We start from the raw sequence: 25700 nt of genomic DNA on the forward strand, positions 1-25700 counted from the left end.
TTCTCTTTCTTTTTATTATCTCTCTTTCCATATTCTTAAGATTCTCTTTCTTTTTATTATCTCTCTTTCCATCTTCTTCTAATCAAGTCAACATCTTATTTTACATTTTTTATATAAAGAAAAAGACAAAAAAAATAAAAAAAAAGTCAAAAAGGCAGGGGGTGAGGGATTATTATCTCTCTTTTCATCTTTTTATAGTCAGGTCAACATCTTATTTTACATTTTTTATATAAAGAAAAAGACAAAAAAGAAAAGTCATCGATCGATGGAAGATTTGAATCAAAGAGCAAAACAAAAGGTCAAGATTTCTCGTCTGCAACCGTATCAGAAAGAATACAAAAATATCCAAGCACGGATTGTTGAAAAGTAAATTGTCTAGTGGTTTCCATGATTCACGTTGCTATGATTTGCTTGAGTCAATTGGACACGTATAGCGCTTAGATGTAAAGGCTTATACGCCCTTAGATTGTAGACAAGTGTTGTTCTAATATTAATGACCTTTTTGACATGAGGAGTGTGGGCACTGGTATGATAATGGAGGCAGATGTCTGCTCTCCTGATTGAATGCTCTTCTCATTTTCTTCTATTTATGCTGTTATGGTTAAATCACATCAATATTTTATATTTTTATTATTTTTTGTCTTATTATCTTTATAAAAAAATCAATATAAAATGTTGACGTGACTTAACCGTGACCGCACAAAATAGGAGAGAATGGGAAGGACACCAAACAGGACGGCAGACAATCTGCCTCTTATGATAATATGATTCGTGTAGCAATAGTGGCCTTTCAGTTCAACACCCAATATTTCGAACGCATATCCTCTCCTAATCTTAAAAGTCGGAGCCCAGAGATGAAATGATTCGGACCGTTAAAATTTAATTAAATGGCTACAATTATTATAATTTTTAAAGGAGCTTCCTGTTTGTAGCCGTTAGATCAAATTTTAACGGTCCAGATCATTTGATTCCTGAACTCTGATTATAGAGATTTGGAGAGGATCTGGGTTCCAATGTTACCCTCTCTTCCACTATTATACGTTTTCTTCTTCTTGACTTTTCCTCTTTGATTTTACAGAAACAAAATAACACAAATAGTGTGTTGAAACCTGATTCCAGAGCAAAAGCAACAGAGGTACTTAGCTGTATAAGGTAAGAACTACATGGCAGAAGGAATGGTATAAGTTAATTTCGCCAGTCATCACCACAGAAGCAAAACTTTCAACAACTCTTAAATTTATTAACATGCCGAAACAATTCCAACGAGATGAGGATCCAAAAAATGGCCAATATTGTTGGATTGTTGAGCTTATACCAGATGTTATTTTTACTTACAAGCTTAGGACAACATGAAGCGTATATAAGATTCACAACGTGCGTAATTTCGGCTTGTGAACGCATAAGCAAGGTAAGTCTTATTTTACACCAGAATACCTTGTCCCTCTGGATGCTCAAATTAAAATTCTTTTTTATTTCCCACTGCCAACATCATGTTCTTCTAGGAGATGCCATGGTTAATGGCAAGACTTGCATGAAACAGGTTTACCTCGATGTAATGTTTTGATTCAATAATAAATATCACTAAAAAATTTCTTTCCCATGATATTGAATTATTAGACAAAAACGGTAAAAAAAAAACCTTTGTATAAAATTTGCTATTACTATAGAGTGTCCTAACTCAACTTTTTCAAGACAAGTATCGATAAAAGATAACTGTTATCCACATTACTAGATTCTCATCATAAACAAAAGGCTTTTTAGCCAAAATGATCTTTGAGATTTACTTAACTCCTCACTTTGGTACCTCAGATTTCAAATCAATAGAAGTGGTCTCTGAGATTGTCCACCATCCATCATTTTGGTCATTCCGTTAAAAACTCCATTAAGTGTCTGAGAGCTCTTAGCCAGAAGTTTGAGCAATTTTCAAAGCTTCATAACTCAATCGTTTTTTAACCAAATTCGACCCATAATATATCAAAATGAAGATAAGAAAGTGTAGAATAAAAATTATACCTATTTGAAAGCCCAATGGTTATCAGAGATGGTCGGAAAATAGCCTCAAAGTTGACTGGTCCAAAGGAAAACTGAAAAACTCGCCGGAAACTGGGTAAACTTTAAACGTTCATAACTTCTTCAATACTCAACGCAATCAAGTGATTCAAAAACGAAAATCAGACTTCTTGATGAGACGAAGAGAATGATAGCTTTTTCAATGGCTAATTCGCTGCGGTTTGGCCGGAAAATGGCTCGAAAGTGGCTATCTTGGTCTCGAGTTAGTCACTTTCAAGCTCTTTTTCGGCCAAATCATAGTGAGTTAGCCATCAAAAAATGTATCATTCTCTTTGTCTCATTGAGAAGTATGATTTTTGTTTTTAAATCACTTCATTTCGTTGAGTATTGAAGAAGTTATGAGCATTTAAAGTTTACCCAGTTTCCCGCAAGTTTTCTAGTTTTCTCTCTGACCAGTTAATTTTGAGGCTATTTTCCGACCATCTCCGACAACCATTGGGCTTCCAAATAGTTATAATCTTATTCTACACTTTCCTATCTTCATTTTGATATATTATGGGTCGAATTTGCTAAAGAAACGATTGAGTTACGAAGCTTTGAAAATTGCTCAAACTTCTGGCCAATAGCTCCGGGACACTTAACGGAGTTTTTAACTGAATGATCAAAATGATAGATGATGGACAATCTCAGAGACCACTTGTATTGATTTGAAATCTTAGAAACCAAAGTGAGGAATTATGCAAATCTCATGGACTATTTTGGCTAAAAAGCCTAAACAAAATAAAAGCAAAGTCATGAAAGATTTTTTAATGTGATCAATACACATAATGATATATCATATATTACTATACAAAGAATATGATAAGTGTGTTAAAAAATTTATAATTTAAAAAATAAAATTTCTCACTATTTTCATACAAACACATGATGTATCCCTCGAAAAATTTCTTCAAAACCACAGGCAAGCACCAAATAAGTTGCCAGCTGTAAAATGGTAATTGGCGTTCTAGCCCTTTAATCATGATGTACAGAAGCCCGTCTGAGGTTAAAAGGAAGGTGTCTGAACATTTCAATCCATCAATTTTCTCAATCTGCTTCATTGCTTCTGATTTTCTTGATACCAAAGGCATCTGCTTCACAGCATTCAAATTGCTCCTGATTCTTGCTTCCTTTTCTAGTTTTCAGATTTCCTTTCTCTACCTTTGATTCCCAATTTTTTTTTTTTTCCGAGCAACTGTTTGCTCACCCAAACCAAACAGATAGCATATAGTTTGGGGTTGTTGGATGCTCGTATTCTATGGCAGAACGAATTGTATGCTTAGTGATCGACAAGTTAATTCAACTACTCATCACCACAGGGGAAAACCTTTCAAGAGACGCACGCGAAGGAGTTAGTTTCATCAGAGACGAGCTACAGAGCATCCGATCATTCCTCAGGGACGCAGATGCTAAGGCGGCTGCAGATGGAGAGACGACGAATGACAGTGTCAAAACTTGGGTCAACCAAGTAAGAGACGCAGCTTTTTACATTGAAGATGTCATTGATGAATATTTGCTCCGCATCACACGGCACCATCAAGATCCTGGGTTCATTCGTTTTTTCCATAAAATTATCCGGTTGGCTAAAAAAATGAGATCACAGGATGGGATAGTTTCGAAAGTTGACCGTATGAAGGAATTGGTTCGTGATATCTGGAAAGAAGAAAAAGATACGAACTCAGTCCCATTGACCAGCAAGGTGGAGAAAATGGCGAAAAGACTCTTCTACGGCCTGACCCTCGACTGGCTTCCCTTGTCATTAGGGAGGATGAAGTGGTGGGGATTGACTCTGCCAGAAAAGAGCTAACTGATTTGTTGGTAGGAGGAGAGCCGAGACGCGAAGTGATATCTGTGGTTGGCATGGGAGGACTTGGGAAGACCACTCTAGCCAAGAAAGTTTATGACAGTCAGACGGTGATGGACCACTTTGATTGCTACGCTTGGTTTTCGGTGTCCCAGTCGTACAAGGAGGAGGATCTTCTGAGGACGGTAGTCAAGAAGTTCTGCAGTTCAAGGAAGGATCCTTTCCCAGAAGGAATTGACACAATGGATGAGGAGTCCCTGATCAGAAAATCAGGAGAGTATTTGCAGCAAAAGAGGTATATTGTTGTGTTTGATGATGTGTGGAGAGAAGATTTTTGGGGGGCTATAGAACATGCTTTACCAGGTAATAAAGGCGGACGAATAATAATTACTACAAGGAGTCAAGATGTTGCCGATTTTTGCAAAAGATCTTGTTTTGTTCATGTCCATCACTTGCAACCTCTGCCCCCGAAGAAGGCATGGGAATTGTTTTGTAGAAAGGCATTTCAGTTTGAATTGGAGGGAAAGTGCCCTCCAGAGTTAGAAGATATGTCACGGGAAATCGTTAAAAAGTGCGAGGGACTACCTTTGGCAATTGTTTGCATAGGTGGTCTGCTGTCAAGGAAAGATAAAGTGGTGGATGAATGGCGGAAGTTATCCAATAGCTTAAGTTCAGAGTTGGAAAGCAATCCCCATCTTACAAGCCTCACAAGAATCTTATCCCTCAGCTATTACCATCTACCATATCACCTCAAATCGTGTGTCTTATACTTTGGCATCTTTCCAGAGGACTACTCAATTAATTGCGTAAGATTGATACGGTTGTGGATCGCTGAAGGGTTTGTAGAATGGCAGAAGGGCAAGACACTGGAAGATGTTGGAGGGGAATATTTGACTGAGCTAATTCACAGAAGCCTGGTTCAAGTGTCAGAAGTTTCCATTGATGGAAAAGCTCGAAGTTGTAGAGTTCATGATCTTTGGCGCGAAGTGCTCCTTAAAAAGGGTGTGGATTCAAGCTTCTGTCATTTGTTATCAGAATTTGAGTTGACCTCAAAACCAACAACTCGAACTCGACGTCTCTCAATCGACAGCAGTCCCTCTGATGCCCCGGGAAGCATTGGAGAGTCTCAAATTCGCTCTGTATTTGCTTTCAACCAAGAAGAATGGCCCGAGTCTTTCCTCAATACATTGAGGGGAAACTTTAAACTCCTGAAAGTATTGGATTTCATGGATGCTCCAATCAATCAACTTCCGAAATATGTGGGGGATTTGTATCTCTTGACATACTTAATCCTGAGGAATACAAAGGTGAAGTTGCTTCCAAACTCCATAGGCAATCTGCAAAACTTAGAAACCCTGGATCTAAAAGAGTCTTTGGTGTATGAAATACCGACCAAGATCAATAAGCTTGTTAAGCTGCGGCATCTTTTGGCCTACTATCGCGACGACAACATGGATTTTTGCATAAATAGGCAAAGAGGAGTGAAGATGCATGAAGGTATTGGATGCTTACAAGCTTTGCAAAAGCTGTACCATGTGGAGGCGAATCATGGAGGGATCAAGCTAATCAAAGAACTGGGAAAGTTATGGCAGCTGCGGAAGTTGGGCCTAAAAAAATTGAAACGTGAAGATGGAAGGGCTCTGTGTGCTTCTATTGAAAAGATGAAAGACCTTGAAACTCTAGATTTAAGTGCAATAAGTGAAGATGAAGTCCTTGATCTAGAATCCATTTCAACTCCACCACAATTTATTCGGTCTCTGTACTTGAAGGGGCGTTTAGAGCAGTTGCCAAGTTGGATTTCAAATCTTCAACACCTCGTCAAATTGGGGATTCAGTGGTCAAGGTTGAGAGATTCTCCATTGAAAGCCCTTCAAAATCTACCCAATCTGTCGGAGCTCCGTGTGGGAAAAATGGGATATGATGGCGTGCAGCTGCATTTTGAGGGAGGAGGATTTCAGAGACTTAAGGAGCTCGTACTCGGGGAAATGGAGGTACTAAATTCGTTGATCATAGACAATGGGGTTATGCCTTGTCTCCAAGTGTTTTACATTGGACGTTGCCCACAACTGAAGGAGGTGCCATCTGGCATCCACCATCTCCGACAACTGAGAGATCTTACGTTTTATGGCATGACGAAGGAGTTTGCACGACAAATGGATCCAAATAATGGCCCACATTATTGGACTGTTAAACATATACGACAAGTTCGTGTTGCTTGCGAGCCTGGCCCGAGAATTGGCCAATATAAAGCCCACTCCCTTTATGATCTCGACTTTTCGTCTTGGTTGAATGCCTGATTCCAACTGATCAAAAATATGGGAGTGTCTAAATTGTTTGCTCTGCTATCCTTGTTAAGGTGTGGTGTGGTCTTCTTAGCATTTTTCTTCTAATTTTATTGGTGATTCTAATAAATTATTTTTTATTAAAAATTAAAATAAAAAGCTATCATCACCTGAGACTTGGAATGCTCAAATGACATGATAAAATTTCATTCATTTTTTTTTATGAATGCATCAAGTTTTTACACGAGATAAGTGACAATTATGTACCTCGTATCTTTGCTGTAAAAATGAATAAAAACCCTTCAATTTTTTTTGGGTTTTGTCACTTGATCAACAATTCAATTAATTGAGAAAAGTAATAAGATTGAAGAACATGATTTAGTAAATTAAATCATATATTTTCGTTCAACTTAACCTAAATATCCAATTTTTTTTATATTTACCAATTCTTTACTATTTTATTTTCTTGACATTAATTTGTAGGATTGTGGATTTTAGAAATTTTGTTAACCAAAGGGTAGATTGTGAATTTTAGAAATTTGAAGTGTTGAGCCTTCTCGTTTTGCATATAGATTAATTCAGCCACATATCTTTAATATAGTTAAATTTGTCATGATATGATATATTTGAAAAACATAATATGCATTTATACATGTATCCTTGCATGCAACGGAGAAAAAATAGTTCTTTATGGTTGTCAAATTTGATATACTTGTTTACAAATGGAATTAAAATTCAAAAAAAAAGAATCAAAATTGCTTATTGGCTATGGCTTGAAAATTATAAAAACGTGAGATTCTTGTGTCATTTGGTCTGAATATTCTAAAATTAACCGGCTCGTAGTATCAAAATTCAACTGCCAAAGGTTTATTAGATGCTTATTATAAGTCTATACCCTTAAAACTCCCATTTAGTTAGACGCAACGAATATGTTAAGTGGGGGCCCACAAAATAAGTGTTTGGGGGTAGTGGAGTGGAGCCCACAATTTCAAAATTTTGGATCGGAGGAACATTTCTGTCAACCTTGAGCACTAAGAAAAGTCGTCGTCCTCCTCCTCCTCCTCCTTTGTCTTCGTCGTCTTTCTTTTTGTTGCTGAGTTTGCCCTCTTAAAACCAATCCGAAATTATCTCCCAAAACAAATATCCAATCTTCCATTTCTTCTTCACATATCAGAAATTTCAATTAGGGTTTCACATTAACCTTAATCAAAACTTCTACATACATATATACATATCGGAATCCTTTAACAAAAAAAAAATGGGGACACCCTCTTTGACCGTTAGATTTGGCTTTAATGAAATTGTGCAATTAAGATTGTGTTGCCTATGATTTATTCTGACACAATTTCATTAAAGTCAATCCAACGGTCAAGAAAGTGTTCCCATTTTTTTAAAAAAAAATAGGAATCCCTCTTGTTAAAGGGCATGATACACATATACACATATATTTATATATAATCTCTCTCTCTCTCTCTCCCTCTGTTTCGGCATTTTGATTTCCCGGGAAACTTTGAATCTCGGTCGTTTCTTCGAAAGTCCCCCGAAAGCTTTTCGAGAACGCGAGAATCAGCAATGGAGTAAAACATTCCAGAATATTATGACACAAATTACTTTTAAAATTTGCTGGCTCATTTGCCTAAAAGCTGGTTCATAGGGAGGGGGAGACAGAGATGGACGAAGAAATGGTGAAGTTCGTTACGGAGGCTTTCGAGGGGGGAGAAATTAACATGGACTATGAATTCGATGCGCCCAAGTTCTTTGATTTCACTCTGCCGGAGACTGGTCGGGAGGCCGAGGAGGTGGAGGAATGGCTCCTGCCATCAGGAGGTTAGCAGCCCTCGCGTAAGCGTTTTCAAAAACATTGGTTTGCTATTCTCCTAGTCATGTGCCAAAACAACGAATTTTTTGATCATTTTCTATGCTTACCACATCAATTGATGATCGATTCTGCTAATTCATTTCAATATCTGTATGTTTAATTCATGCATCTGAACTGTATTACATTGTTTACGTGAACAAATTAGAGATTAAGGGAATTATAATTACTTGTAATTTGATAAATTAACCACTAACTCTGTTTTTTCTTCGGTTAATTGTCCCTTGTTTTAAATCCCTTAGCTTTCCTTGAAAAATTGTTGAACTGGCAAAAAGGAATCATCCGGAACTTGTAAAAAACTCCGCCAAACCAAAAGATGTTTTAAGAAGTTGAAGTTATCAGTGTTGGATAGTGGCCAAATTAGGCTAGGAAACAAAACAATATTGATGAGGGAACATCATGATGAGGATTATGTTTCCTTGTTTTGTGGCTTGATTTGTTCCTTATTTTGTGGCTTGATTTGTTCCTTGTTTTGTGGCTTTTTCAAAGCCATAATTATTGGCTTTCGGGTGGAAGAAAGGGGATTAAGAAAAGCTTAAAAAGAGATGGTGAGAGCATTTGGCTCTACCATGGGCACGGGTGAGAGAAATCAAGAGAGCTAGAGTGAAAGGTCTCTTGTGAAAGAACTCTTGGGGTAGAGTGAGGCTCTTGGGAAAATTCTGTGAGACCCGTACAAGGGATATGGGATTGGGTTATGTCGATTTAACTCATGTGTAACTTGTACTGTTTTTCTCATAGTGAAGAGCAATATCTCTCCGAGGACGTAGGCAGGTTTTTGCCGAACCTCGTAAATTTCTCGGTGTCTTTATTTCTTGTATTTTAAACTATTCAACTGTGGGTTTGTATGTTGGTGAAGATAATCAGCCAAGGCACAACAATTGGTATCAGAGCTTTGTTGGAAGCTTTGGTTCATTGAAGGTTCAGATTTATTATTCACCATGATGACTACAAACATGTCGTTTTCAGTTGAGAAGTTTAATGGGAAGGGCATTTTTACTCTCTGGCAGATGAGAGTAAAGGATGTCTTGACTCAACAAGGCTTGGTTAGAGCTTTGAAGGGAAAAGATGGGAAGCCTAAAGAAATGACAGATGACCAGTGGGAGGAGCTGGAGTCGCGTTGTGTTAGCACGATTCGACACTGCATAGCTGATAACATTATCAACAATGTTATGGATGAAGATTCTGTGCCTGCACTGTGGGAGAAGTTGGAAAAACTCTATATTGCTAAGAGTTTGACCAACAAGTTACATCTGAAGAGGAAGCTGTACAAGCTGAAGATGGATGAAGGCGGGAATCTCATGGACCACATGAATGTGTTCAATGGATACTTGGATCAATTGAGGAAAGTTGATGTTAAGGTTGAGGAAGAAGATAAAGCCCTCTTACTTCTTACCTCACTTCCAGATTCGTATGAGAATCTTGTGACAACCTTATTGCATGGAAAAGATACAGTAAGTTTGGAGCAGGTGCAGGCTTCTTTGGTGTGTTATGATACACAAAAGAGGAAGACCATTGTTGATGGTGGGCACGAGATTGCTTTAGCTGTTCAAGGTTGGAATCATAGAAGAAAATTGGGAGGAGGATTTGAGAGAGACAGCAGGTTCAAATCAAGCTCCAAAGGCAAGGGACCACAATGCTATGACTACAAAGAATTCGGGTATAAAAAGATAAATTGTCCTTTGAGAAAAAGAAAGGATGATCTTGGTCCAGGTAGCAGCAATTTTGTGGCGGAAGACTTCGAGTATGCCCTCTAGGTACTCGAAGCAACACATCTCCTGGTGATGTATAGTCTCAAGTGTTGCAGGGGTTTTGCAGCAGGTGGAGCTATGAGATTCACAGGTGATGAGATGGTATTGAAGAATGAGAAGTGTGAGGAATGTTTGTCTGGCTCGACGGGTGTTGCTGGAAATGGGTGCACTGACAAGTTTCCAAGTTGCAGACAATGAAGAGGAGGAAAACCTACTGGAGGAGACGAGGATGTGTCGAGATCCTGTCTGAAGCTAAATGTTTTTTTTTTGCTTGCAGCAGCTGCACATGCATTGGCAGTGACTGAATCGGAACAGGACCAACGAGGTTGATTCAGAGTGTGCATGCTGGTACGTAAGGCCAATGGACTTTGGTACAATTTGGCCAAGGTGGAGATTGTTGGATAGTGGCCAAATTAGGTTAGGAAACAAAACAATATTGATGAGGGAACATCATGATGAGGATTATGTTTCCTTGTTTTGTGGCTTGATTTGTTCCTTATTTTGTGGCTTGATTTGTTCCTTGTTTTGTGGCTTTTTCAAAGCCATAATTATTGGCTTTCGGGTGGAAGAAAGGGGATTAAGAAAAGCTTAAAAAGAGATGGTGAGAGCATTTGGCTCTACCATGGGCACGGGTGAGAGAAATCAAGAGAGCTAGAGTGAAATGTCTCTTATGAAAGAACTCTTGGGGTAGAGTGAGGCTCTTGGGAAAATTCTGTGAGTGGGTGTACAAGGGATATGGGATTGGGTTATGTCGATTTAACTCATGTGTAACTTGTACTGTTTTTCTCCTAGTGAAGAGCAATATCTCTCCGAGGACGTAGGCAGGTTTTTGCCGAACCTCGTAAATTTCTCGATGTCTTTATTTCTTGTATTTTAAACTATTCAACTGTGGGTTTGTATGTTGGTGAAGATAATCAGCCAAGGCACAACAATCAGATGTATTGACTCAAATAATTGCATGGAAGCGGAGGTCTCTGCAGTAGTAGAAAATAATATTAGAGGTACCCTGTGTACTTCTTCTGCCTCCTCTCATTTCTTATCAAAATTTCGACTCAATAATATTTTCCGTTTTCTAAATCGGCTTAACATGAATTAGCATATGAAGCTGTTTCTTACTGTCATGTTTTATGGTGTTTCGACACGATTAGAACTCCCTAATCACATGGCTCAAGACACTCCAAGCGCTAAACCAAAGTTCCCGGGCAAGTCACCACCTCTATCAAGGAGTTCAACGTTAATGAAACCCACGGCAAGTCAGCTGGCCAAGCAAAATCACTGCCAAGAAGTTCACTCCAACTGGTTATAGGGATGTGCTAATTTTTTTGTATCAGATGTTTCTGTTGTCATCAATGTATTTTTGGCTCTAATTGTTTGGTGTTTTCTCTGACTTGTGCTTTTTTGCATTTTTCATTTTATAGTTTTTGCATCTCTGATCTGTTTGATCTTTGTTGAATTTTATACGTTATTATGATCGATACGAGGTTGTTACACTCAAGTCGATAGCGTATTTAATCTACCCAGTTGTGAGTAATGAAGTTCAATAGTTTATGAAATTTTCATAAGAATTTCTGAAGGGCTCTTTATACATTTGTGAAGCAGGTTGCTGAACAGCTCAAGCATCAACCTCTCTGGTTACACAAGGTGTCGAAAAAGGTAGCATAAATTTTACGAAAACAAGGTTATGTGCTTTTGATCGTGAAAAGAACATTTTAGTTTCATTCGAAATAAGAGAAAAATAGTTTACATTGATGGAAAAGCTCGAAGTTGTAGAGTTCATGATCTTTTGCGGGAACTGCTCCACTACAAATTCGTGATGGATTGATGGCAGCTGCAAGCATCTTTCTCTCTCCCTTTAAATTCTTTCTCGATTGATATTTTTAGTAACAGATTCTCATTAATTCAATCTGTGTGTTTGGCATTGTTTGACTGGGTGCTACACTACCCACTTTGTATGAAAATTGTTGCCTTTTTCACGAACCGACTAATCCAACCCAGCCGAATACGTGGGAAATTTATGTCTCTTGAAGTACTTAGGCCTGAGGAATACAAAGGTGAAGTTGCTTCCAGAGTCCATATGCAATCTGCAAAACTTAGGAATCCTAGATCCAAAACCGTCTCTGGTGTATGAAATACCAGCCAAGATCAATTCCAGCTCAGACTTTAAGCATGATAGGAGTGAAAGTACATGATGGTATTGGATGCTTACAAACTTTGCAAAATTTAAATACCATGCGGAAACAAATCACGGCGGAATCAACCTAACTAAAGCATTAGAAAAGCTAAGGCACCTACGAAAGTTAGGCCTGAAAAACTTGAAACGTGAATATGGACATGCTATATGTGCTTCGATTGAACGTGAACCACCTTGAATCTCTAGAATTAAGCACAATAAGTGAAGATGAAGTCCTTGACCTGCAACAATCCATTTCAATTCCACCCGAATCTATTTGGTTTCTCCACTCGAAGGGGTCTCCGGAGAAGTTGCCAAGTTGGATTCCATAGCTTCAATAACTTGTCGAGCGACGAATTTTTTGGTCAAGGTTGACAGTGCCTCACCCACTGAAAGCCCTTCAAAACTTTCCTATGGAGCTTCGGTTCTCGTACAAGGCATATGATGGTGTGCAAGTGCATTTTGAGGAAGGCTTTTAAGGAACTCGGGTGCTAAAACTCAAGGACTTGTAGCCTGGACTAAACTCATTGATCATAGACAATGGGGCCATGCCTCTTCTCCGAGAGTTACAAATTGGGGCTTCCCCTCAACTGAAGCAGGTGCCCTCTGGCATCCAGTACCTCAGAAATCTATGCTTTCTTAGATTTGCTGGCATGCCAAAAGAGTTCCAACAACATATGGACCAAATAACGGGCAACATTATTGGTTTGTTTAACATCTACAAGATGTTCTTTTTATTTACAAGTTCGGACCAAGATGTGGCGTACATGATGTTTGTGAGGAGTTGATGTGAGCAAAGCAACAATGATTGTTTCTCACAACCCAGATAATCAATGCCTACGGTGACTAATTCTCACACTCGAACAAATTAAATGACGGGCCAAGAATTTAAAGATTAAAAATTATACTCAAGTCTCAACACACTTGAAAAAGGGCCAAAAGCCAAAAACTGAAGGACAGAAAAGGCCTTGCCAGCTGTATGTAAGACTTTTCCGTGTCGAAGGGCTGTCACCATGAAAGGCCTACCACGATATCGTTTTAGTCTCTTTTTAAAATAATGCTTAGAAAATTAAATTTGTCAACAAAATTTACAAATTAAATTATGTGTAATTAATAAAAATGAGCATGTTTATTAACGTTTAAGTTATAATTTAATCATCAACTTCTATATCATTTAATTTACAAATTTTTTTTTATAAATTTAAAACTCCCTATCATTATCTCTTTTTAAGACGAAGTAGGATTATCTCTATTTCTAATCTCTCTCTTCTTCCATCCATTTCTATTTAAACGATTACTATTAAGCCACCTCAACATCTTGTTTTGAATTTTTTATATAAAAAAAAAACAAAAAAAGCACACCATCTTCTTTCATTGCAGAAGAGGCCATTTCAAAATTATTAAAAAAATTGAAGGATAGATTTTTGAAAGAGGAAAGAAAATATGAGAATTGAAATGGTAGGAATGGTGAAAATTTTGTGAGGAATGGTTTAGGTATTTATAGAAAAAAAAAAGGCCCAAAAAACCCTAAAAAAGAAAAAAAAAATTTGAATCCAACGGTAACTGGCACCAACTAGCTGACATCAGCTAGCCGTTGGATTCAAAATTATTTTTAAAAAATCTTATCGGTTATAACCGACAGGATTTCCAGTTTTTCTGGCCAACCTTGCAGCCCTCTAGCCCTCTCAGATTCCGTGAGGCCCTCTGAGATTCTACATCCCTCTGCCCTAACCCTCGGTTGGAGACGGTTTTCAGGCTATTTTCGGCTCTCTGTCCCTCTGGACCCTTCGGTTAGAGATGGTCTTACGTCTGCAACCCTATCAGAAATAATACATGAATATCCAAGCACGGATTGTTGAAGGGATGTGATATCCACACACTTTTTTTTACTTTTCCCATACTTTTTTAGTTTTCGGCTTTCGGATCGGATGAATTGAAGAATATCAATAAACATAAATTAACAAAAGGTGTGTGAGAAGTAAAAAATGATGTGTGGATAGCACATCTTGTTGAAAAGTAAATTGTCCACTGGTTTCCTTGATTCAGGTTGCTATGATTTACTTGAGTCAATTGGACAAATGTAGGGCTTAGATTTAATCTATCTATGTAAGGCTTATAAGTCTTAGATTCTAGACAAGTGTCATTCTAATATTGGTGGCCTTTTTGACGTAAGGCTCAAACTGTTGTGTGGGCACCGCTATGTTTAGTGGCCTTTCAACTCAACACCAAAAGTTTCCATCTCTTTCATCTTACTTTTCTATTTTTTGGAAACTCTTTATACCTTTTCTTTTTCTTCACTTTTCCTCATTGATTTAGAGAAAAAAGTAACACAGATAATGACAAAACTCGCATGAAACATGTTTATCACGATATAACATTGCTGATCCAATAATAAATATCAGTAAAAAATTTCTTCCACATAACATTAAATTATTAGGCAAAGACGGTTAAAAAAAAGACCTTCGTATAAAATTTGTTACCACTGTTGAGTGTTCTAAACCTTAACTTTTTCAAACCAAGTATCGATCAAAGATAGATGTCATCCACATTACTAGATTCCCATCATAAACAAAGTAAAAGCAAAGCCACAGGAAAGCATCAAATAAGTTGCTAGCTGTAAAAAGGTTGTTGGCTTTCTAGACCTTTAACCATGATGTACAGAAGCCCCTGTCCAAAGGTGATAAGAAAGGTGTCTGAACATTTCAATCCATCAATTTTCTCAACCTGCTTCATTTTTTCTGATTTTCTTGATACCAAAGCCATCTGCTTCACAGCATTCAATTTGCTCCTGATTCTTGCTTCTTCTTCTAGTTTTCAGATTTCCTTTCTCTACCTTTGATTCCCAATTTTTTTTTTCCCGAGCAACTGTTTCCTCACCCAAACCAAACAGATAGCATATAGATTGGGATTGTTGGATGCTCATATTATATGGCAGAACAAATTGTATGCTTTGTGATCGACAAGTTAATTCAACTACTCATCACCACAGAAGCAAACCTTTCGAGAGACGTACGCAAAGAAGTTGGTTTCATCAAAGATGAGCTAGAGAGCATCCGATCATTCCTCAAGGACGCAGATGCTAAGGCGGCTGCAGATGGAGAGACGACGAATGACAGTGTCAAAACTTGGGTCAACCAAGTAAGAGAAGCAGCTTTTTACATTGAAGATGTCATTGATGAATATTTGCTCCGCATCACACGGCACCATCAAGATCCTGGATTCATTCGTTTTTTCCATAAAATTATCTGGTTGGCTAAAAAAACGAGATCACAGGATGGGATAGTTTCGAAAGTTGACCATATGAAACAATTGGTTCGGGATATTCAGGAAAGAAGAAAAAGATACGAACTCAGTTCCATTGACCAGCAAGGTGGAGATAATGGCGAAAAGACTCTTCTGCGGCATGACCCTCGAGTGGCTTCCCTTTTCATTGAGGAGGCTGAAGTGGTGGGGATTGAACCCGCCAGAGCAAAGCTAACTAATTTGTTGGTTGGAGGAGCGCCGAGACGCGAAGTGATATCAGTGGTTGGCATGGGAGGGCTTGGGAAGACCACTCTTGCAAAAAAAGTTTATGACAATCAGGCAGTGCTGGACCAATTTGATTGCTACGCTTGGATTATGGTGTCCCAGACATACAAGGTGGAGGATCTTCTGAGGACGGTAATCAAAAGGTTATACAAATCAGGGAAGCAGAATTTGCCAGAGGGAATTGACACAATGGACAAGGAGTCCTTGATCAGAAAATCAAGAGAGTATTTGCAGGAAAAGAGGTATGTTGTTGTGTTTGATGATGTGTGGGAAGTAGATTTCTGGGGGGCTATAGAACATGCTTTACCGGATAATAAAGGCGGACGAATAATGATTACTACAAGGAGTCAAGATGTTGCCGATTTTTGCAAAAAATCTTGTTTTGTTCATGTTCATCACTTGCAACCTCTGCCTCCAAACATGGCATGGGAATTGTTTTGTAGAAAGGCATTTCAGTTTGAATTGGAGGGAAATTGCCCTCCAGAGTTAGAAGATATGTCACGGGAAATCGTTCGAAAGTGCGAAGGACTACCTTTGGCAATTGTTTGCATAGGTGGTCTGCTGTCAACGAAAGATAAAGTGGTCGATGAATGGCGGAAGTTATACAATAGCTTAAGTTCAGAGTTGGAAAGCAATCCCCATCTTACAAGCCTCACAAGAATCCTATCCCTCAGCTATCACCATCTACCATATTACCTCAAATCATGCGTCTTATACTTTGGCATCTTTCCAGAGGACTACTCAATTAGTTGTGTAAGATTGATTCGGTTGTGGATTGCTGAAGGGTTTGTAAAATTGCAGGAAGGCAAGACACTGGAAGAGGTTGGAGAGGAATACTTGACTGAGCTAATTCACAGAAGCTTGGTTCAAGTGTCAAAAGTTTACATGAATGGAAAAGCTCGAAGTTGTAGAGTTCATGATCTGTTGCGCGAAGTCCTCCTTAAAAGGGGTGGGGATTCAAGCTTCTGTCATGTCTTATCGAAAGACAAGTCAACTTTTAAACCAACAAATCGGCGTCTCTCAATCAACGTCAGTCCCTCTGAAGTCTTGGGAAGCATTACACAGTCTCATATTCGTTCTGTGTTTACTTTCAACCAAGAAGAATGGCCCGAGTCTTTCCTCAATACATTGAGGGGAAACTTTCAACTTCTGAAAGTTTTGGATTTCATGGACGCTCCAATCAATCAACTTCCGAAATATGTGGGGGATTTGTATCTCTTGACGTATTTAAGCCTGAGGAATACAAAGGTGGAGTTGCTTCCAGACTCCATAGGCAATCTGAAAAACTTAGAAACTCTGGATCTAAAACAGTCTTTGGTGTATGAAATACCAGCGAAGATCAATAAGCTTGTTAAGCTGCGGTTTCTTTTGGTCTACTATCGTAACTACAGCATGCGTTTTTGCTTGAATAGGGAAAGAGGAGTGAAGATACATGAAGGTATTGGATGCTTACAAGCTTTGCAAAAACTGTACCATGTGGAGGCGAATCATGGAGGGATCAAGCTAATCAAAGAACTGGGAAACTTAAGGCAGCTGCGGAAGTTGGGCCTAAAAAAATTGAAACGCGAATATGGAAGGGCTCTGTGTGCTTCTATTGAAAAGATGAATCGCCTTGAATCTCTAGATTTAAGTGCAATAAGTGAAGATGAAGTCCTTGATCTAGAATCCATTTCAACTCCACCAGAATTTATTCGGTCTCTGGGCTTGAAGGGGCGTTTAGAGCAGTTGCCAAGTTGGATTTCAAATCTTCAACACCTCGTCAGAGTGGTGATTTATTGGTCAAGGTTGAGAGATTCCCCATTGAAAGCCCTTCAAAATCTACCTAATCTGTTGGATCTTCGTTTGGGACAAATGGGATATGATGGCGTGCAGCTGCATTTTGAGGAAGGAGGATTTCAGAAGCTTAGGAAGCTACAACTCGAGGAAATGGAGGGACTAAATTCACTGATCATAGACAATGGGGTTATGCCTCTTCTCCAAAAGTTTCTCATTGGACCTTGCCCACAGCTGAAGGAGGTGCCATCTGGCATCCACCATCTTCGACATCTGAGAGATCTTGTGTTTGATGACATGACGAAGGAGTTTGCACGACAAATGGATCCAAATAATGGCCCACATTATTGGATTGTTAAACACATACGACTTGTTTGTTTTTGTTGCAGGTCTGGCCCGAGAGATGGCGATTATGAAGTCCACTCCCTGTATGATTCCGATTTTTCGTCTTGGTCGAATGCCTGATTCCAACTTGATCAAAAAAAAATGGGAGTGTCTAAAGACTACAGGTTTATGGGCCGTCAAGATTGAATTGTTAGCTCTGCTGTCCTTGGTTCTTGTGTAGATTGACTGGGAGGGGCTCTTTCTTCTTCGCTTTTTTTTTCTTTTGTGTGTCGTGCTTGGGTGTGGTCTTCTTAGCATTTTTCTTGTAATTTTTTTTTGTGGTTGCAATAAATTGTTTTTAATTAAAAATTAAAATAACAAGACATCATGATCTCAAACATAGAATGCTCCAATGACATGATAAAATTTCATTAATTTTTTTATGAATGAATCAAGTTTTTATAGGATATAACTGACAACTATTTACCTCGCATCTTTGCTTTAAAAAGGAATAAAAACCCTTCATATTTTTGTCAGTTTTGTCCCTTGATCACCGATTCAATTAACTGAGAGAGATAATAAGATTGAAGAATATGATTTAGTAAATTAAATCATATATGTGAGTTTTTTCCCATCTCTACTCAAACAAAAGTATAGGTCAAGACCTACGACAATCCATTTCAATTCCACCCGAATCTATTTCGGTTTTCACCACTTGAAGGGGCCTCTAGAGAAGTTGCCAAGTTGGATTCGAAAGCTTCAATAACTCGTCAAGCTACGAATTTTTTTGGTCAAGGTTGATAGTGCCCCACTGAAAGCCCTTCAAAACCTTCCTAATTTGGTGGAGCTTGGGTTCTGATACAAGGCATATGATGGTGTGCAAGTGCATTTTGAGGGAGGGTTTAAGGAACTCGGGTGCTAAAACTCAAGGACTTGTTGCCTGGACTAAACTCATTGATCATAGACAATTGGCCACGCCTCTTCTCCGAGAGTTACAAATTGGGCCTTCCACTCAACTGATGCAGGTGCCCCCTGGCATCCAGTACCTCAGAAATCTAAGCTTTCTTAGATTTTGTTGGCATGCCGAAAGAGTTACAACAAAATATGGACCAAATAATGGGCAGCATTATTGGATTGTTGAACATATACAAGATGTTCTTTTTAGTTACAAGTTCGGACCAAGATGTGGCGTGCATGATGTTTGATGTTTGTGAGGAGTTAATGTGAGCAAGCAACAATGATTGTTTCTCACAACCCAGATAATCAATGCCTACGGTGACTAATTCTCACACTCAAACAAATTAAACGACGGGCCAAGAATTTAAAGATTAAAAATCAATACTCAAGTTTCAACTTTCAACGCAATTGAAAAAGGGCAAAAAGCCGAAAACTGAAGGAGAAAAGGCCTTACCAGCTGTACGTAAGACTTTTCCGTGTCGAATGGCTTTCACCATGGAAGGCCTGCCACGATATTGTTTTAGTCTCTTATTAAGGTAATGCTTAGAAAATTAAATTTATCGTTAAAATTTACAAATGAGTATATTTATCAACGTTTAAGTTATAATTTAATCATCAATTTTTAGATCATTTAGTTTACAAAATTTTGTCTATAAATTTAGACACCCTAGCATTACCTCTTTTTAAGGAGGAGTAAGATTCTCTCCATTTCTAATCTCTCTCTTCTTTCATCCATTTTTATTTTAAACGGTTACCATTTAGTTACGTCAATATTTTGTTTTGAATTTTTTATATCAATAAAAAGATAAAAAAGAGGATAGGAGAGGAGGGAAGAGAATGATAATAGAAGAGAAGAGAATTCTACTCCTAAGGCCATCTCCAACCGAGGGTTGGCCAGAGGGCTCATTTTAGCTCTCTGGCTCTCCAAGAAATTAATATTTTAATGAACAGTACAGGGCCATATTTGCCTCCGTCTCCAGCTGAGGGTTAAAGGGCCATAGGGCTCGTTTTAGCCCTGTCACAAAAAACCGTCTCCAACCGAGGGTCATAGGGCCAAACATAATTTATTATTTAAAAACTACAACTTAAATTCAAATCCAACAACTAAGTGACGTTAGCTAGCCATTGGTAGCTGACATCATGCTGATGTCAGTTAGTCGTTGGATTTGAATTTTTCTTTTGCTATAAATAGGGTGGATATTAGGCTATAATTTACACAACTTTGAATTCAATCTATTTCAATTCAATCTTTTTCAATTCAAGTTTGCAATGAATTCCAACTTTGGATCCTCTTTGGATTCCAACTGGGGATCCTCATCCAATTCTAAATTGGAAGTAAAATGGGCGCAAATGAGACGAAAAGATGAGGAGTCTGATGAAGAAGTTCAAATAAGGCGCAACAAACAAAACAGAGCAGCAGTCATGGCTGCGGCCATGGTGTGTCAGCCAACTGAGGAACAACCTCAATGGGGTGGCTCTATTGCTGGTCGCTCTTACAAACCACGAAACAGAGCGATGTCGCATGCCAATTTAATGAACAACTACTTCAACCCCAATTCGGTGTACACATAAGAGGATTTCAAACGTCGCTTCCGGATGAGGCGTCATGTCTTCAAGTGTTTACTTCGTGATGTCCAGCAGGTCAATCCATACTTTCGACAGAAGTGAGATAGAGCAGGCCGCCATGGTTTCTCACCTCATCAGAAGGTTACTGTTGCACTCCAAATGATGGCCTATGGCTCCCCAGCTGATTCGATAGATGAAACTCATGGTATGTCTGAGTCTACATGCCTTGATACTCTTGAACAATTTTGTGACACAATTGCTCAGGTTTACAAAGATGAGTACCTCCGCGAGCCAAATCAAGAAGATCTGAATCGGCTCCTTCGCAAAGCTGAAGACCGTGGGTTTCCGGGCATGATAGAGTCATTAGACTGCATGCATCGGGATTGGAAGAATTGTCCCACCAGATGGCAATAAGGCTTTAGCGGAAGGTCGAGAAAGCCAAATGTTGTGTTAGAGGCGGTTGCCTCATATGACACATGGATCTGGCATGCTTTCTTTGGAGTCCCTGGATCCCAAAATGACATTATAGTTCTTGGGCGTTCACCCCTCTTCAATAACTTGACGGAATGTAAAGCACCTCAACTTGACTACTACATCAACAACCGTTAATACAATATAAGGTATTACTTGGCAGATGGCATCTACCTAAAGTGGCCGACACTTGTCCAAACAATTCCAAACCTTAGGAATAACGCAGAAAAGTTGTTTACCTTACGCCAAGAGGCATACCAGAAAGATGTTGAGAAAGCTTTTGGTATTCTACATGCACGGTGGAAGATCATTAGTGAACCGGCAAGAGGGTGGAGTCGAGAAAATTTGGACTCCATCATGATGTCTTACATCATATTACACAATATGATAGTGGAGGATGAGCGAGAAGAGTATATTGATGGAGAGTCCGATGACGACCAAGAAAATCCAAATAGGTCAAGAAGGGCTCGTGCAAAAATATATGATGAGCTTAATTTGTCTTTCAATCTAAGAACTGGTAGTATCTCTATAAATGAGTACATATACGGGGAGTAGATGTGACGTTGGGCGCACTGCTAACTTCTTGATCTCATGACTGCGGCCGAGGAAGGAATACGTCTCGACCTTCAGGTTCTAGAGCCTGAAGATAAGACTGCTAATTCTACGAAGTTCAATTTCAAATTCAGCTTTCAATGTGCCGAATGTAGTAACCTAGTAACACCTCCATTCGCCGAGAAAGCTGATGAGATGACATCTACCAACAAGGACCCGGAAATCCTTACCGAGACTTAAATAAATAACCAGTCAATCTCGAAGCAGTGCTGTTTATCCAAACTAAAAGTGCTCATCGGTCGACTGATTCTAGGACTCCAATGTTGTCTATCCAAACTAAAGATGTCGTTGGTTGCCTTCACAGTGTTGTCTATCCAAACTGAGAATGTGTTGGCAAGAAGAAAGGGAAAGAGGAAAAAATCTCAGGATTGTTGAGAAACTTAACGTAGAGAAATTTATGTGCTGATTTGAAGGGAGCCTTCTATGGTGTGCGCCACTTTGTATTTATAGGGTGGAATATCTCCTTGGCACGGCCTGATGGTGTTTGTAGAGTCCAATCAGCAATCTAACAACAGGGAACATCATCGTATAGTCAAACTTTATCACAAGTTCTGCGCACCATATCTCACTACCGTCCACTTTCACCAATTCTTATCTCTTCAAAACCCATCTACTCACATCACGTCACCATTCCAATTATCTTTTGGTAATCATTAGATATCACCATTACCGAGATAACCTGCATGCATGGTTCGGTTCTGAGCAAATTCGGTCCTCATCCACCTTTGCTATCTTTATCACCATTTCCAACTGCTAATTGTGTTATTCATGAAATGCATGGAAAATAGTCTCTTAACCCGCCACGTTAGCTTTCAAACCAATCATCATGTAAGTGTAGCAATTCGAACTGGAAATTCCAAAAATATATTTCATAATTACTACGAAAATCCAATAGTAATATCTAGAAAAAATATGAAATCCAACGGTCTAGAACCCGCTCATTTAACGCTCTAGATTGCTCAGGGTGATATTGTAAAATCAGGTCCAAACAGATATATTTGGAATACATAATATGTGTTTGTACTTGTATCATTGCATGCAAATGTAGAAAAATAGTTCTTCATTGTTGTTAAATTTGATATATTTGTCTACAAATGGAATTAAAATTCAAAAAAAAAAAAAATCAAAATTTCTTATTGGCTTATCTGGCTTGAAAATTAAAAAAACGTGAGGTTCTTATGTCATTTGGTCTGAATATTCTAGAATTAACTGGCTCATAGTATCAAAATTCAACCCCCAAAGGTTTAGATGCATCCTATGAGTCTATACCCTTAAAAACTCCCATTTAGTTGGGCACAACGAACGAATATGTAAGGTGAGGGACCACAAAACAAGTGTTTGGGGTAATGGAATGGAGCCCACCATTTTGAAATTCCAGGCGGACGGAACATTTCTCTCAACCTTGGGCGCGAAGAAAAGTCCTCCTCCTCCTCTTTCTTCGTCGTCTTTCCTTTTGTTGGTGCGTTTGCCCTCTTAAAACCAATCCAAAATTATCGCCCAAAACAAATATCCAATCTTCCATTTCTTCTTCTTCACATATCAGAAGTTTCAATTAGGGTTTCACTTTAACCTTAATCAAAACTTCTACATACATATATACATATACACATATTTATATATAATCTCTCTCTCTCTCTCTCTCTGTGTTTCGGAATTTTGATTTCCCGGGAAAGTTTGAATCCCGGTCGTTTCTTCGAAAGTCCCCGAAAGCTTTTCAAGAACGCGAGAATCAGCAATGGAGTAAAACATTCCAGAATATTATGACATAAATTACTTTTAAAATTCGCTGGCTCATTTGCCTGAAAGCTGGTTCAGAGGGAGGGGGAGAGAGAGATGGACGAAGAAATGGTGGACTTCGTTAGGGAGGCTTTCGAGGGGGGAGAAATTGACATGGACTATGAATTCGATGCGCCCAGGTTCTACGATTTCACTTGGCCGAAGACTGGTCGGGAGGCCGAGGAGGCGGAGGAATGGTTCCTGTCAGCAGGAGGTTATCAGCCCTCGCGTAAGCGTTTTCAGAAACATTGGTTTGCACTTCTCCTTGTCATGTCCCAAAACAACGAATTTTTTGATCATTTTCTATGATTACCACATCAATTGATGATCGATTCTGCTAATTCATTTCAATATCTATATGTTTAGTTCATGCATCTGAACTATATTACATTGTTTACGTGAACAAATTAGAGATTAAGAGAATTATAATTATTTGTAACTTGTTAACTTAACCACTAACTCTGTTTTTTCTTCGGTTAATTGTACCTTGTTTTGAATCCCTTAGCTTTCCTTGAAAAATTGTTGAATTTGCAAAAACGGATTCATCCGGAACTTGTAAAAAACTTCACCGAACCAAAAGACGTTGAAGAAGTTGAAGTTATCAGATGTATTGACTCAAATAATTGCATGGAAGCGGAGGTCTCTGTAGTAGTAGATGATAATATTAGAGGTACATTTTCATTTTTTACTACTGTGTACTTCTGCATCATCTTCTCATTTCTTATTAAACTTTCGACACGATAATATTATTTCTGTTTTCTAAATCGGCTTCGCATGAATTAGCAGATGAAGTTGTTTTTACTGTCATGTTTTATGGTGTTTCGACACGATTAGAACTCCCTAATCACATGGCTCTAGACACTCCAAGCGCTAAACCAAAGTCCACGGGCAAGTCACCACCTCTATCAAGGAGTTCAACGTTAATGAAACCCACGGCAAGTCAGCTGGCCGAGCAAATTCACCGCCGAGAAATTCACTCCAACCGGTTATTAAGGAGGTGCTAATTTTTTGTCTCGGATGATGTATCTTTGGTTCTAATTGTTTGGTGTTTTCTCAAACTTGTGCCTTTTTCTGACTCTTGATTACACAGAGTGGCGAAAAAGCTCAGGAAACTTGATGAGAAATCACAGAATTCTCCGCCACCTACGAAAAGACACAAGTTGGAGGCTGGCTATGTACGCAAGGTGCACTTGAACATTTTTTCATTTGATAGTTTTTGCATCTCTTATCTGTTTGATCTTTATTGAATCGCTTACTTTATTATGATCGGTATGAAGTTGTTACACTCAAGTCCAATAGCGTATTTAAACCACCCAGTTGTGATTAACGAAGTTCAATAGTTTATGAATCTTTCATAACAATTTCTGAAGGGCTCTTTATGCATTTGTGAAGCAGGTTGCTGAACAACTCAAGCATCAACATCTCTAGTTACACAAGGTGTCGAAAAAGGTAACATACATTTTACGAAAACAAGGTTATGTGCTTTTGATCGTGAAAATAGCATTTTATTTTCTTTCGAAATAAGAAAAAAATAGTTTTTTGTGGTGTCGTGCAGGTCGGAGCTGATGCTGCCAGACCTAAAGTTGCCATCCGAAGGAACCAAATTTGGAAACAGCAAATAGAGCACAAAGACCTCTTGCATGATTTTGGTAAAATATTTTGTTTGGTGTATGAAGGTCTACCTAATGAGCATATAACACTGATTTTCAGGTATAAGGTTAATGCCAAACCAGGAGAACAATCAAAAGCAAGTTCATACTCCTTTTAACACTCGAATTGAATTGTTCATTACCCTTTTGAACTCGTTCTAATTTATACGATTTTGTGATCTTTAGTTTCTTTGATATTTTGATCTGCAGATTCTCAGGGCTCCTCCATGGCCTAGCCCTAAAAAGCTCACAATTCCAGCAACAGAGTTTCAGGTAATCATAGAACGTTGCACTGTATTTCCTTGGACCGTCTTTGCAAAGGAGAGAAACCTCGGCAAATCTGCCCTGGTTAGGCAGCGTGATTCGGATGAGACCACAATACATAATACTTAATGACAAGGCCAGCCACTCCTGCTGAAGTTTTCTCTTAGCAAAATGACTTGACTTGCGGTAACAAATGCACCTCATAACGTTCTTAATTTGATTGTCATCAGATGTTTCGCCTTCGGACATCAGCGCGAGTTATGCAACAGACATACGATCACCATGTAACCCTCTGAAACTTGTCCGATTATTTGAATTTGAACACATTAATTTTTGTCAACTCTTACGACGAAATAATAATGTCACTGCAGGTAACAAATGGACCTAATTCTAGTTATTTATCAGAAAATGAAATAATATTGTCTCTTCCTTTGAGCTTGTCAAATGAATCCCATCTTGTGTAATTTCTGTGTAGTTTTACCTTGCACTCATGGAATTTTTCCATCTTCAAATTTGATTTTTACTTTTAAGGTTAATAATTTCAATAGTTAAAAAAAAAAAAAAAAAAAAAAGAGCCGATCACAAGCCAACTAGACTTTCCGCTTTACAAAGGTCGAGGGAACGTCTATCATATACGGCCTTACCCTTGCCTTGCAAAGAGGTTGTTTCCATAACTCCAACCCGTGAAATTCGCTCGCAAATTATAATATTTCCCTTGCGTCAAGGCTCGTCCTTAATAATTCCAATAATAAACCCTTGACAATCAAGAATCAAAATACTTTCAATTTTCGTTCTATGTAAGTAAACATGTCACCGGATGAGAATCGTTGCAGCTATGTAAAAGTTTTGAT

General features: G+C 38.6%; 2 protein-coding genes and 1 pseudogene across 3 annotated transcripts; all 3 read left to right on the forward strand.

Moving 5' to 3' along the window:
- The first annotated feature begins 3058 nt into the window (after positions 1-3058).
- On the forward strand, positions 3059-6439 carry LOC137734938 (disease resistance protein RPM1-like; annotated as a pseudogene).
- An 8085-nt stretch (positions 6440-14524) lies between these two features.
- Positions 14525-17816, forward strand: LOC137734105 (disease resistance protein RPM1-like). Its single transcript, XM_068473389.1, has one exon. The coding sequence runs from the start codon at positions 14858-14860 to the stop codon at positions 17693-17695; it is 2838 nt and encodes a 945-aa protein (XP_068329490.1). The 5' UTR covers positions 14525-14857; the 3' UTR covers positions 17696-17816.
- Positions 17817-22638: 4822 nt separating this feature from the next.
- On the forward strand, positions 22639-25227 carry LOC137733122 (protein TPX2-like). 2 transcript variants are annotated; one of them, XR_011068404.1, is made up of 7 exons: positions 22639-23165; positions 23442-23606; positions 23723-23933; positions 24027-24120; positions 24332-24385; positions 24492-24646; positions 24796-25227. XR_011068404.1 is itself a non-coding variant. In XM_068472282.1 (6 exons), exons 1-5 carry the CDS (start codon positions 22994-22996, stop codon positions 24362-24364), a joined length of 675 nt encoding a protein of 224 aa, XP_068328383.1. In that variant the 5' UTR covers positions 22639-22993; the 3' UTR covers positions 24365-24385; positions 24492-25227. The 2 variants fall into 2 exon arrangements, 1 of the variants encoding a protein (XP_068328383.1); XM_068472282.1 differs by having other exon boundaries at positions 24492-25227.
- The last annotated feature ends 473 nt before the right edge of the window (positions 25228-25700 follow it).

The sequence above is a fragment of the Pyrus communis genome, chromosome 5 (assembly GCF_963583255.1).
Source record: "Pyrus communis chromosome 5, drPyrComm1.1, whole genome shotgun sequence".
Lineage (NCBI taxonomy): Eukaryota > Viridiplantae > Streptophyta > Magnoliopsida > Rosales > Rosaceae > Pyrus > Pyrus communis.